The sequence below is a fragment of the Hemiscyllium ocellatum genome, chromosome 35 (assembly GCF_020745735.1).
Source record: "Hemiscyllium ocellatum isolate sHemOce1 chromosome 35, sHemOce1.pat.X.cur, whole genome shotgun sequence".
NCBI classification, from domain to species: Eukaryota; Metazoa; Chordata; class Chondrichthyes; order Orectolobiformes; family Hemiscylliidae; genus Hemiscyllium; species Hemiscyllium ocellatum.
The window spans coordinates 18,240,950-18,255,450 of record NC_083435.1 but is presented as its reverse complement, the minus strand read 5'-3'; the positions used below and the strand labels follow the sequence as shown (position 1 = coordinate 18,255,450).

Genomic DNA, 14,501 nt, shown 5'->3' with positions numbered 1-14,501 from the left:
CTGTTTCTCGATCCTCCCAGTGTCTGTTTCTAGCTCCTCCCTGTGTCGGTTTCTAGCTCCTCCCAGTGTCAGTTTCTAGCTCCTCCCTGTGTCGGTTTCTAGCTCCTCCCTGTGTTTCTAGCTCCTCCCTGTGTCAGTTTCTAGCTCCTCCCTCTGTTTCTAGATCCTCCCAGTGTCTGTTTCTAGCTCCTCCCTGTGTCGGTTTCTAGCTCCTCCCTCTGTTTCTAGCTCCTCCCAGTGTCAGTTTCTAGCTCCTCCCTGTGTCGGTTTCAAGTCCCGCTCCGGTGCTGGGCTGTCCGTGCCGGTGGGGCCGGATTTAGATCCCGATCCCGATCCGGATCCGGATCCCGAGGTGGTGCCCGCTGCCGGTGAGTACCCAGCGTCGGGGCCTCGGTGAGAGCCCGGGCCTGAGGCCTGAGCCCGGAGCCGCTGGGCCCGGCCGCCGGCCCCTGAGAGCCCCCCCGGTCCCCCCCTGTGCCCCGGTCCCCCCCCGGTCCCCCCGGGCCCCCCCTGTGCCCCGGTCCCCCCCCTGTGCCCCGGGCCCCGGGCTGAGGGGACACTCTGACCCAAGATGGAGCCGCAGAGGCTTCTCCTGCAGCAGCGAGAGGTTTGTTCAGTAACACCCCCCTGACAACACACAGAGAGACACACACACACACAGAGAGAGACAGACACACACACACACACACACACAGACACACAGACACAGAGAGACAGACACACAGACACACAGACACAGAGAGACACACACACACAGACACACAGACACAGAGAGACACACACACACAGACACACAGACACACACAGACACAGACACACACAGACACAGACACACAGACACAGAGACACACACACACACAGACACACACAGACACACACAGACACAGAGACACAGAGACACACACACACACAGACACACAGACACACAGACACAGAGACACACAGACACAGAGACACACACACACACAGACACACAGACACACACACACAGACACACAGACACAGAGACACACACACACAGACACACAGACACAGACACACACACACAGACACACACACAGACACAGAGACACAGACACAGAGAGAGAGAGGGGCACTGTGAGAGTGTTTACACAGCACTGTGTGTCAGATATCTCTATCCAACACCGGCTCTGACTGTAAATATACACATCTATCTGTATCTGTGTCAGTGTGTGTGTGATTATATATCTGTCTGTCAGTGTGTGTGATCATACATCTGTCTATCACTGTTTATAAATATATATATTACTATCAGTGCGTGATTATAAATATCTCTATCAGTGGGTGTGATCTTATGTGTGTAATTATAAATATATACATATATCTATAATGTGTGTGATTATATATCTCTATCTGTGATTTTTTATATATATCAGTGCATATGATTATGTATATCTCTATTATTGTGTGTGATTATATATATGTGTGTGTGTGTGAGAGAGAGAGATATGTCAGTGTATGTGTGATTTTTTATATATATCTATCACCATCAGTGTATGATTATAAATATATATATATCTCCACCAGTGCCTGATTATAAATATATCTGTGTGTGATTATGTATAAAAGCTATCTGTGTGTGATTACATCTATCAATCTATCTGTGTGTGTGTGTGATTATAAATATCTGTCAGTATGTGTGATTATATATATATGTGTGTGTGTGTGAGAGATTATATATCTGTATGCTTATATATATCTGTGTTATTATAAATATTTCTGTCAGTGTATGTGTTTATAAATATCAGTTATTTTGATATATATAGTGTGTATTATTATAAATATATCTATGTGTGTGTGTGTGATTTTAATTATGTCTATCAGTGTATGTGATTATATGTATCTGTCAGTGTGTGATATATTTCTATCCGTGTGTGTGATTCTATATATCTATTAGTGTGTGTGATTTTTATATCTCTGTGTGTATGTGAGAGAGATATACATATAAAATCTATCTGTGTGTGTGTGATTATAAATATGTATATCTCTATCAGTGTGTGTGATTATAAATATATCTCTATCAGTGTGTGATTATAAATATATATCATCAGTCTGTTATTATACATTATATCTATCCGCGTGTGTGATTTTATCTATATATATGTCAGTGTGATTTTATGTATCAGTGTGATTATAAATATTTAGCAGTGTGTGTGATAATCTATATAAATATATCTATCAGTGTGTGCGATTATAAATATATATATCTCTATCAGAGTGCCTGATTATAAATTTCTACCTATCAGTGTGTGTGATTATAAATATCGATCAGTATGTGTGATTATAAACATATATATATCTCTATCAGTGTGTGAGTCTGTAAATATATATCTCTATCACTGTGTGATTATAAATATATATATATATATATCAGTATGTGTGATTATAAATATATCAGTATGTGTGATTATACATCTATATATCAGTATGTGTGAGATTATATGTCAGTGTATGATTATATCTAACAGTGTGTGATTATGTATTTATCAGTGTCTGATTATAAATATATCAATGTACGATTATATATTTCAGTGTGTGTGATTTATAAATATATCTCAGCGTGTGTGATTATATATCTGTGTGTGTGATTATACGTAGATGTATTTATCAGTGTGTGATTATAAATATATTCGTGTATGATTATTTATATGTCAATGTGTGTGATTATATGTATATAATATGTGTGTGATTTTATATGTATCCAACAGCGTACGTGATTTTATATACATCAATGTGTGATTTTATATATATCAGTGTGTGATTTAATATGTGTGACTTTTTTTTATAAATATGTGTTTTATGTATGTATATCAGTGTGTGTGATTTTATATATGTTTGTGTGATTTTTTTATATATATATAATCAGAGTGTGATTTTATATGAGTGTACGTATATATCTGTGTGTGCACACGTGCAACAATACTGGAGATTTATTACATTATAATGTATCAGTGTGTGTATATCTATACCTGTGTCTTAATAACATTTATATCTGCGTGCGTTTGCATCTATACTTGTATCTTAATAACATCTATATTCGTGTGTATGTGTGTCTACACCTATACCTGTAATTGTAATAACATCTAGAAAGGAACAGGTTGATTAAGGATAGTCAACATGGTTTTGTTGTGCCTCACAAACCTTATTGAATCCTTTGAGAAGGTAATCAAACTGGTGGATGAGAGTAAAGCAGTTGATGTGTTGTATATGGATTTCAGTAAGGCATTCAATAAGGTTCCCCGCAGTAGGCTATTGCACAAAATATGGAGCCTTGGGATTGAGGATGATTTAGCGGTTTGGATCAGAAATTGGTCAGCTAAAAGAAGACAGAGGTGGATAGTTGATGGGAAACGTTCATCCGGAGTTCAGTTACTAGTGGTGCACTGAAATTATCTGTTTTGGGGCCACTGCTGTTTGTCATTTTTATAAATGACCTAGATGAGGGTGTAGAAGGATCAGTTAGTAAATTTGCAGATTATACTCGGTAGGATTGTGGACAATGTAAAAGGATGTTGCAGGTGACAGAGGGACATAGATAAGCTGCAGAGCTGGGCTTAAAGGTGACAAATGGAGTTTAATGCGGAAAAGTGTGAGGTGATTTACTTTGGAAGGAATAACAGGAATCCAGAATACTGGGTTAATGATAAAATTCTTGGTAGTGAAGATGAACAGAGAGGATCTCGGTGTCTATGTCTATAGATCCCTGAAAGTTGCCACCCAGGTTAATAGGGTTTTAAGAAGGCAAATGGTGTATTAGCTTTTATTGATAGAGGGATTGAGTTTTGGAGCCACGAGGTCATGTTGTAGCTGTACAAAACTCTGGTGTGGCCGCACTTGGAATATTGCGTACAGTTCTGGTCACTGCAATATAAGAAGGCTGTGGAAGCATTGGAAAGGGTTCAGAGGAGATTTACTAGGATGTTGCTTGGTATGGAGGAACCTTATGAGGAAAGGTTGAGGGACTTGAGGCAATTTTCATTAGAGAAGTGTGAGTGGTGACTTAATTGAGACATATAAGATAATCAGAGGGTGGACAGTGAGAGCCTTTTTCCTCGGATGGTGATGGCTACCATGAGGGGACATAGCTTTAAATTGAGGGGTGAGAGATATAAGACAGGTAACAGAGGTAGTTACTTTCCTCAGATATTAGTAGGGGCATGGAACGCTCTGCCTGCAACAGTAGTAGAATCACCAACTGTAAAGTTATCTAAATGGTCATTGGATAAACATATGGATGAAAATGGAATAGTGTAGGTTGGATGGGCTTCAGATTGGTTTCGCAGGTCGGCACAACATTGAGGGCCGAAGGGCCTGTACTGTGCTGGAATTGTGTGTGTGTGTGTGTGTGTGTGTGTGTGTGTGTGTGTGTGTGTGTGTGTGTGTGTGTATGCCTGTATCTTAATAACATTGAAATCAGTGTTTGTCTATTTGTATCTACACCTGTATCTTAATAACATATATTTATATTTGTATGTGTATGTGCACCTATGCCTGTATTTTATAGCATTTATATCTACACCTGGTGTATATAAGTGTGCGTGTGATTTTACACATATCTAACTGTGTATGATTTTATATATTTAGGTGTATATATCTATACTTGTTTCAGTAACATACATACACAACATGTATCAGTGAGTGCATAGAAATCTGCTTGTGTGTGTAGGTGGAGTCATAGAGATGTACAGCATGTAAACAGATCCTTCCCACTCATGTCCATCCAGCAGCTCATTCTATAAACTCACCACCCTCTGCATTAAAAACTTGCCCATTTAGGTCCCTTTTATATCTTTCCCCTTTCACCTTAAACCTATGCCCTCTAGTTTCAGGGTCCCCTACCTTGGGGAAAAAAGTCTCGACTTTCCACCCTATCCATGCCCCTCACAATTTTACAAACTTCTGTGAGGTCACACCTCAGCCTCCGATGCGCCAGCAAAAATAGCCCCAGCCTATTTAGTCTTTCTGTATTGTTCAAACCCTTCAACCCTGGCATTATCCTTGTAAATCTTTTCAAGTTTCACAACATCTTCCCTATAGCAGGGAGGCCAGAATTGAATGTAGTGTTCCAAAAGTGACCTAACCAATGTCCTGTAGATCCGCAAAATGACCAGTGAATGCAAGTGTACCTAATGCTTTCTTCACCGCCCTGTAAAACACTGACTCCACTTTCAAGGAACCATGAACCCACACTCCAAGTCCTCTTTGTTTGGCAACATTCTTCAGGGCCTAAGTGTATATGTCCTGCCCTGATTTGCCTTTCCAAAATGCAGCACCTCACCTTTATCTAAATTAAACTCCATCTGCCACTCCTCAGCCCATTGGCTCATCCGATCAAAGTCCTGTTGTTCTCTGAGGTAACCTTCTTCACTGTTTACTACACCTCCAATTTTTGGTATCATCTGCAAACTTACTAACCATTCTTCCTATATTCACAGCCAAATGTTTACATTAATGACAAAAAGCATTGGATCCTTGAGGCATGCCTCCTGTCATAGGTCTCTTGTCCGAAAAGCAACTCTCCACCAACGCGCTCTGCCTCCTACCTTTGAGCCAGTTAAACGTCCAAGTAGCTAGTCCTCCCTGTATTCCATGTGATGTAATCTTGTTAACCAGTCTACAGTGTGGAGCCTTGTCACACACCTTACTGAAGTCCAGACAGACGATGTCTACTGCTCTGCCTTCCATCAATCCTCTTTGTCACTTCTTCAAAAAATTCAGTCAGTAGTACAGTACAATAGTTGGGTCAGCAGTTTACGATTTGCTCGTGGATTATTGACTGCTATGGTTTGTAGGTTGACTTGCTGGCCACTGTTTGGAGATTGTGCAGCTAATGCGATCAGTGTTGCAGCATTAGTTCTTGTTATCTTTGGCAATGTAACCTACTGGGTCCCATGTACACACATAATGTGAGTTACAAGTTTAATGTAAACCATGCAGTGGGTTTGTAAGTGTTGAAAATGTGTTGCTGGAAAAGCGCAGCAGGTCAGGCAGCATCCAAGGAGCAGGAGAATCAAGGTTTCGGGCATGAGCCCTTCTTCAGGAATGAGGGGAGTGTGTCCAGCAGGCTAAGATAAAAGGTAGGGAGGAGGGACTTGGGGGAGGGGCATTGGAAATGCGATAGGTGGAAGGAAATCAAGGTGAGGGTGACAGGCCAGAGTGGGGGGGGGGGGCGGGCGGGCGGGCGGAGAGGTCAGGAAGAAGATTGCAGGTTAGGAAGGTGGTGCTGAGTTCAAGGGATTTGACTGAGACAAGGTGGGGGGAGGGGAAATGAGGAAACTGGAGAAATCTGAGTTCATCCCTTGATTGGAGATCCCGTGGTTGGAGGGTTCCTAGGCGGAAGATGAGGCCCTTTCCTCCAGCCGTCATGTTGCTATGGACTGGCGATGGAAGAGTCCAAGGACCTGCATGTCCTTGGTGGAGTGGGAGGGGGAGTTGAAGTGTTGAGCCACGGGGTAGTTGGGTTGGTTGGTGCGGGTGTCCCAGAGGTGTTCTCTGAAACGTTCCACAAGTAGGCGGCCTGTCTCCCCAATATAGAGGAGGCCACATCAGGTACAGTGGATGCAGTGTGTGGAGGTGCAGGTGAATTTGTGGTGGATATGTTTGTAAGTGGTTTGTAAGTGTCCCACTTATGAATGCTCACACCTACAAACGTAATCCTGTATATGGTTGTAATTTAAAACCCAACATATAACCATTTCTTGTACTTAGAGACAGCTGCTTTACATTGTGCTCTGACTTGAGTTCAAATCAACTTGCAAATGGACTCCAGAAAGGAATCCATTCACTATCTGAGGGCTGCCTATGTTTACACATAACCTGTGGGTTTTGTGCATATGTTGTGTGTGAAATCAATAACTTGTAAGTATTTCTTTTACAATGATTATTTTTAAAACAGTTTTTGAGGTCTAGCTTTAATGGATTTTTTTGTACACCACAATTGAAGTTTATTTTATCTCGGATTGCTCTCTGACTCAGCAAGGTAAATTATGGCTTGTTAGAGACTTAAGGGACTTCTTTTAAGTTAAAGGAAACACCCATTGCATAGAGAGGAAAACTTGGTTTCAGTTTTACTCTGACAGGAAGTCCTGTGAAGCCCGAGGATGAAGATGGCTATATGGATCAGCACCCCTGTGAAGGGAAGGCAATAGTGAAGAGAGAAGAGTTAGTGTTAGTCCCACTCAGAAGTGTTGGAATAATGAGTTTACTTAAAGCTGAGTACATTTAAGCTAAAGGGTATAATAGCTCTAGGATGAAGCATCTGAGGTACCAGTCTATAAGTTGAAGTCACTTAAACTTACAAAGGTGTTAGATACGAGGATTCTGGATATTGTATGGAATGTGTTTTTGGATCTGCACAAGGGCTTGTTTTGAGTAGATTACAAAAGCTGTTTTCCTTTTAATTTTTAGACGAGTGCTTTGGGGATTAATATGATTATACGTTTACTATGCGTTTAATATCTTTGAATTTGTATAAAAAGTAGTTGGTTTGGTTTATTCTATTTTATCTTCAATTCTTTTGTTAATAAACTTACATTTTACCGTTCAAGCAAAATCTGTAGCATTGCATGATTATGGCTCAGCAAAAGATCACTTTGTTAAAACCAAAAACAGATTAAAATATGATCTTGCAAGCCAGGTGTCAGTATGGGATTTGACTTGTTTGCTTATAACATCAACTGGGATGATAACACAAGGATGAGCACATGTATATCATAGAACAGTACAGCACAGGAACAGGCCCTTTGGTCCAGCCAGTGATGCCATTCTAGACTAATTGCATTTGCCTGCACACTTTCTGTCTTCCCTCTCTGCTTGTTTATGCATCTAAATGCCTTAAATATTGCTATCATATCTGCAGCGACCAGAACCGTGTACAAAACTCCGAATGTGGCCAAACTAATGTTACATAGAGCTGCAACATGACTTAATAACTTTTATAGTCAGTGCCCCAGACTATGAGGGGAAGCATGCTGGATGCCTTCTTTAACACCCTTATTCACTTGTGTGGTCACTTTGAGGAAGCTGTGGCCTTGCATTCCAAGATCCCCCTGTACATCTCTGGCTGCAGACTCCTGGCGATGGTGGTGCACTGAGCGGGATTCCTGGCTGTGGCAGCCTGGACTCTTAGTGGTGGCAGTGCCTGGAGTGGGGATTTGGTCTCCTGGGCATTGGCATTGTCATTGCTGTACTTAGAGCGGGGTCTCCTTGAGGCCCAGAATACCTCGAAGATCTTACTGTATACTTTCCTCTTGCTCTTGACCTCCCAAAATGCATCATCTCCGAGCTATCCAGGTTAAACTCCATCTGTCATTTCTCCACCTAAGTTTCCAGCTGATCTATATCCTCCGGAGTCATTTGACAACCTTCCTCAATACCCACAGCTCCACCGATTTTTGCTTCATCTACAAACTTGCTAATCGTTCCACTTATATTTCATCCAAATCATTTGCTTATATTGCGAACAAAAGAGGTGCCAGCACTGATCCTTGCAGAATACCACTGGTCACAGACCTCCAGTCAGAAAAACACCCCTTCACAACTGCCCTTTGTAGGACTAAAGACACATTTTACACGTATATTAGGAGCAAGAGGGTAGCTTGGGAATGGGTAGGTCCACTCTAGGACAAAGGAGGGAATTTATATGTGGAGCCAGAGGAAGTGGGTAAGGTCCTTAATGAGTACTTCCTATCCGTATTCACCAAGGATGATGGTAAGATTCAGTTAGGGTACGTTCATATTCTTGAGCATGTCACTATTAAGGAGGTGGAGTTGGGTGTCTTGAAAAACATGAAGGTAGCGAAGTCCCTAGGCCTGAGGGATATATCACAGGATACTGAGGAAGGTAGAGGAGGAGATCTTTGTATCCTCTTTATCGAAAGGCAAGGTCTCAAGCCTGGAGAATAGTCAATGCTGTTGCTTTGTTTAAGAAAGACAACAGCATGTTATGGGCCAGTGAGCCTTCTATCAATGGTAGGAAAATTATTGGAAAAGATTCTTAGGGATGGGATTTACTCACATTTGGAAGACAATAGACTTATTAGGGCTTTGTGCAAAGAGGCCTTGTCTCAAATTTGCTTGAGTTTTTTGATGAAGTGACGAAGATGATTTCGGGTAGGGTGGTGGATGTTGTCCATATGGACTTTACTGTATCAGTAGTATATGTGCTTCTGTCACTATCTGCATCTGCCTTTCTTTTTGTATGTGTATGCATACTTAACTGTGTGTGGGTGCGCATCTATTTCTGTCTCTTTCTTTGATATGCATGGACCAAAGAGTCTGTTCCTATTGCTGTGCTGTTCTGTGTTCCATGCATCTATGTACATATTATGACTGTGTATGTATCTGTATATGCACTTATCTCAGTGGCTGTGTATTTGTTGTGTATATGATATCAATGATTTGGAAATGAACATAGGAGGTATAGTTAGTAAGTTTGCAGATGACACCAAAATTGGAGGTGTAGTGGGCAGCGAAGAAGGTTACCTCAGAGGACAATGGGATCATGATCAGATGGGCCAATGGGCTGAGTGGCAGATGGAGTTTAATTTAGATAAATGCGAGGTGCTGCATTTTGGAAAAGCAAATCAGAGCAGGACTTATACACTTAATGGTAAGGTTCTGAGGAGTGTTGCTGAACCAAGAGACTTTGGTGTGTAGGCTCATAGTTCTTTGAAAGATCCCTCGGTTCCCTCAGAGACCATGAATACTTGGGAATGAGTTACAGACTGGAATCTAATGGAGGGATTCAGATGGTCTGTCTAAGAAATAGTGGTTATCCAAGGATTTATTTCAAGCTGGAATTGAATGTGGAGTTCGGGTAGGTTATAGATAGCAGATTGGTATGCTGTTATTAAGTTCAGTGGTCATGAGTGTTAGCATATGAGTAGACACCATCCTCGACACAGCTCTTCCTTTGCCTGTTATTTTTGCATGTGGCTGTGTATTCCTTTCAATATTGTTTGCTATTCTAGAAAGGTGCTTTTCTTTCTGATTCAGGTCTGGGTTTGTATCAGCAATGGCTTGTTGCCGGGTTGACTGTTATGTTACTTAGCTCTGATTCCCTCTCTGCAATCCTGATAATCTTGTTCTCTGTGGGGAAAGGCCCCCTTTTTGGTAATTAGTTTCAGAACTGTCTAACTGTTCTTTTGCAGCTCCTGGCCAATATTTACCAGTACCGCGAATGATGAATGTTCTGATCATTGATTTGTTGTTGTTTTGTAGGTGTTCGCTGTACACGAAATGGCTGCTATGCCTCCTACTCTACAACAGTGACTCCACTTCGAAAGACACTCTGTTGGCTGTGAAATGATTTGGGATATTCCGAGTCTGTGATAGGCACTAAACAAATGCAAGTTATTTTTATTTTCCTTGTAATTTGTCTTAGTGGGAATAGACTGTCTCTGTCACAATATTGTCCTTTTCTGGTTTCCAGACCAGCCAAGACTGGGGAAGTGCTATTTCTGTACTGACTTAAATAAAGCCTCAAGTTCTGGATGCCTGTCACTAATGAACAACACCTCAACTCAGTTAGGTTTAAACAGAAACCACAGTCTCATTTTATAATATTGTATCCAATTACTAACCCTATAAACTGAACCATTATTAAATTACCACAGCCTGACATTGTCACAGTACTAGCTGTGATAACAAGCTGTGTCTGCCTCTAGTTATCACTGAGGGTGATATTAGCTGATGAAATGTTTGATCTGCTTCTGAGATGATGTTGCTCCTCATTATCTGAGCAGAAGCATCAATCTGTTCATTTGAAATGGATTAGCACTTTAAGCTATAGGCCACTTCATACAAACACATCAAGTATTTGTCTACTGACATTGCTAAAGGCTGTTACTTTAGTGAACAATTAGAATCGCTGTTTCTGAAAAACCAGAGAAATTTGAATTAAGAGGGCAGGCTGCACAGACATGGCATTCTTTTGAATTCAGTTGAATGGAGTCAGAGCCGGTGGCTCAGTGGTTAGCTCTGCTGCCTCACAGCGCCAGGGTCCCAGGTTTGATCCCAGCCTCGGGCGACTGCCTGCGCGGAGTTTGCACATTCTCCCCGCGTCTGGGTTTCCTCCGGGTGCTCTGGTTTCCTCAGGCCAAAGATGTGCAGGTCAGGGTAGATTGGCCAAGCTAAATTGTCCCTTCCTGTCCGGGTATGTGCTAGCTAGGTGGATTAGCCATGGGAATTCCAGGGATAGGGTGGGTGTGGGGAGGTGGTTGGGTCTGGGTGAGATGCTCTTCGGCGGGTTAGTGGGGAGTCGATGAGCTGAATGGCACCGATCTGTGATTGAAGGGTGATCTAATGGATGTGTTTTTAAAAAAAACAGAAGTTTACTTGGGTAGCACCAGAAAACAACAACATGTGCTCGGACTGTGTGCGATGTGTGGCTGTGTATTGGTGTAATCAACAGGTCTCTCTGCCATGAAGTGAAGTTTGAGGGCATTTCAGGAATGGGGTGGGGTGGTAGGCGAGGAGAGCAGAGCAAATGAGCATCGACCTTAAATGTCAAAAACCCAGCCACCCGGGGTGACTTCTGGATGCCAAGAGCTGAGGAAATCTAGAACTTTCCACCCAGGGAGAATTGTGGTCTTCGGGGATGGTGGAGGGGGAGCAGTGGGGGTGGGTAGGTGGAGGTGGGGGATGTTTGTTGGAAGGGTGAGTTGAACCTTTCAGGAGTGAGCCATTGGCTTTTGATTGGAGTGGAGCAAAGGTGGGGAAGATGAATAGAGTTAGGGGTGTGCTGTGACCTACTTCTACTGGAAAAGAGGCGGATGCGCTGCTAAATCTAAACCGTAACTTGTGCAAAAAGTTGACAAGAGCAGGTGGGGCCTGCGCTGGCTGTTGGGGAATACTGGGTGTTAAAATTGACAAATCTCCCCTGCTGCACAGAACGTTTTTGCTGATGCCTTTTATTCTCTTTCTTTCTGTCCTGTGTTTGCAAACCTGCTGTCCCGCGTCAATCCAGGAGTGAAGCGGCCATGAATACCGGGAGCAACGTGCTGTACGTGGACTTCCCCAACTTCGGCAACCGCCTCCTGGAGAGTCTCAACCAGCAGCGGGTGGAGGGCAAGTTCTGTGACATCTCCATCCAGGTGCAGGGCAAGGTGTTCAAGGCTCACCGTGCGGTACTAGCCGCCTCCTCGCCCTACTTCCACGACCAGGTGCTGTTCCGCAACGCCAGCCGCATTGTGCTGCCGGGCGTGATGGACGCGCGGGCCTTCGAGGGCATCCTGACATCGTGCTACGCTGGGCGCCTGGCCGTGCCCCCGGCTGACATCGTCAGCTACCTGACGGTGGGCAGCTTCCTGCAGATGTGGCACGTGGTGGACCGGTGCACCGAGCTGCTGCGGGAGTGCCAGCCCCCGGCGCTGCCTGCCCCCGTGCCCGCCCCCAGTGGCCAGCGGCTCTGCCGCCTCACTGACAACCAGTCCCCGAGCAGCAGCAGCAACAACTACTGCAGGCCCGAGGGTGAGGAGGTGACCCCGGCCAAGGAGGAAGGCGAGGACGAGGAGGAAGAGGAGGAGGAGGAGGAGGACATGGTGGACGATGATAACGATGAGGAGGAGGAGGAGGAGGAGGTAGAGGAGGAGGAGGACGGTGACCAAGAGGCGGCCAAGGCCAAGGAGCTGGAGCAGAGGGTCACCAGTAACCAGGGCACTGGGGAAGTGGCAGCAGGAGGTGCTCCGGACAGCCCGTGGGCCCGGCCGGCCTACCTGCAGCCTAGCATCGTGCCGCACAAGCGCTGGGTGCATGTCAAGAAGGAGAAGCCAGACGAGGGGGACCTGGTGCTGACCTGCGAGGAGGACGAGCAGCACTTTGTGAAGGTGCCAGGCCGCCGGCGCGGTGAACCGCCGCCACTGCAGCCGCAGCTCAGCATCAGCGACGTGTGCACCCTGGCCGGGGCCTCGGCCGAGCTCCTGGCCGCCGACGAGCCTGCCTACGACGAGCAGATCGACTACTGCGGCTCGTCCGAGGACTTTGCCTACGAGCCGCTGGAGGAGGGCGTGCCGCGGGCCTACCCGGGCCAGGCCCCCGGCGGGCAGCTCTCCTCCGCCCCTTCCTCCTCCTACCACCCCCGGGGGGGAGGGGGAGGGGACGCCCACCATGGCGCGGTGCAGGCCGCCGCCGGCAGCCCGGGCCCCGGGGCCAAGCTGTTCGCCTGCCACTGCGGCAAGAGCTTCACCCACAAGAGCCAGCGGGACCGGCACATCAACATGCACCTCAACCTGCGGCCCTTCGGCTGCACCATCTGCAACAAGAAGTTCAAGATGAAGCACCACCTGGTGGAGCACATGAAGATCCACACCGGCCTCAAGCCCTTCGAGTGCCACGTCTGCAGCAAGAAGTTCATGTGGCGCGACAGCTTCCTCCGGCACAAGGCGGCCTGTGAGAAACTGCAGCGGGCCACCACTGCCAACCCGGACATCAACTGAGGGGGTGGGGAGGGGGGAGTGCGGGGAAAGAGAGGCAGCGGGCACCGCCCCCTCCCCCATCTGCCTCCTTCCTCTTCCCCTAGGCCTCGTGTCGAGCTTTCGACCCTCGGCCCACTCCCCTTCCCATGTGTTTTTTTTTTGTTTAAAACCATCAGGTGAGTGAGTCTCTCCAGGACAGCTGGCTGCAGCCCACCATGCTTCTCGTGCAGCACTTATGGCTTCTGTGGCTGCGGTGTTGAGAGGGTCCCTGGCTCTGAGCCCCAGAAGGCCCCGTGGCTTCAGGCCTCACACCTGCTGTCAGGGTTGATGAGAAAATGCCTGTGAAGGACTGACCGGGACCACCACGTTAGAACCAACTAGGCGAAAGTGAGGACTGCAGATGCTGGAGCTTGGAGCGGTGCTGGAAACGCACAGCAGGTCAGGCAGCATCCGAGGAGGAGGATTCCTGATGAAGGGCCTCCTGCCAGAAACGTCTGTTTTCCTGCTCCTCGGATGCCGCCCGACCTGCTGTGCTTTTCCAGCACCGCTCTAATCTCTACTCCACGTTAGAACGTCCAGCTGTCCCCATTCGTGACCTGGCATCTCCCGAGTGTGAAATCGAGTTTCAGGTTGGTCATTTGGAAAGGGCGTGGACAGGCAGATTGGTCAGAGGTGCCGGTCAGCCCCCAGGTAGGTCCTCCAGGACCAACCAGACCGAGTGGCTGGTTTGGTTCAATGCAGAGACATGGACAGGCAATGCTGCAAGGACAGTCGGGTGCTGTACGCTGTGTGGATTGTGTTGAGACAGCCATTGGACTGTTGAGCCAAACCTACGATAGCGCTGAGACAGAGTAAATGGCACGTCGAAGGCAGGCGTATCGTGGATCATGTGGTCAGTGCTCCATTGGGTCTTGGCGCCAAATTATGAGGATGGTCATATGAAACCTTTTAGGCCAGCAGGGAGTAGAGCAGACAAGGCTGACGGGTCGGCTACTTCCAGGTTCATGTGGAAAGGCAGGAGCAAATGTGAACTGCTGGGGCAGACCGAGGGGTGCACCTTCAGCT

The 14,501-nt window shown here is 45.8% G+C and overlaps 1 protein-coding gene across 2 annotated transcripts; it reads left to right on the top strand.

Moving 5' to 3' along the window:
- The first annotated feature begins 281 nt into the window (after positions 1-281).
- LOC132832673 (zinc finger and BTB domain-containing protein 43-like) lies at positions 282-13,856 on the top strand. 2 transcript variants are annotated; one of them, XM_060850759.1, is made up of 3 exons: positions 282-368; positions 10,243-10,369; positions 11,990-13,856. In XM_060850759.1, coding segments are annotated over exons 2-3 (1,470 nt in total). In that variant the 5' UTR covers positions 282-368; positions 10,243-10,367; the 3' UTR covers positions 13,458-13,856. The 2 variants fall into 2 exon arrangements, with proteins under 2 accessions (XP_060706742.1, XP_060706743.1); XM_060850760.1 differs by lacking the exon at positions 282-368 and adding an exon at positions 545-607.
- Positions 13,857-14,501: the final 645 nt, after the last annotated feature.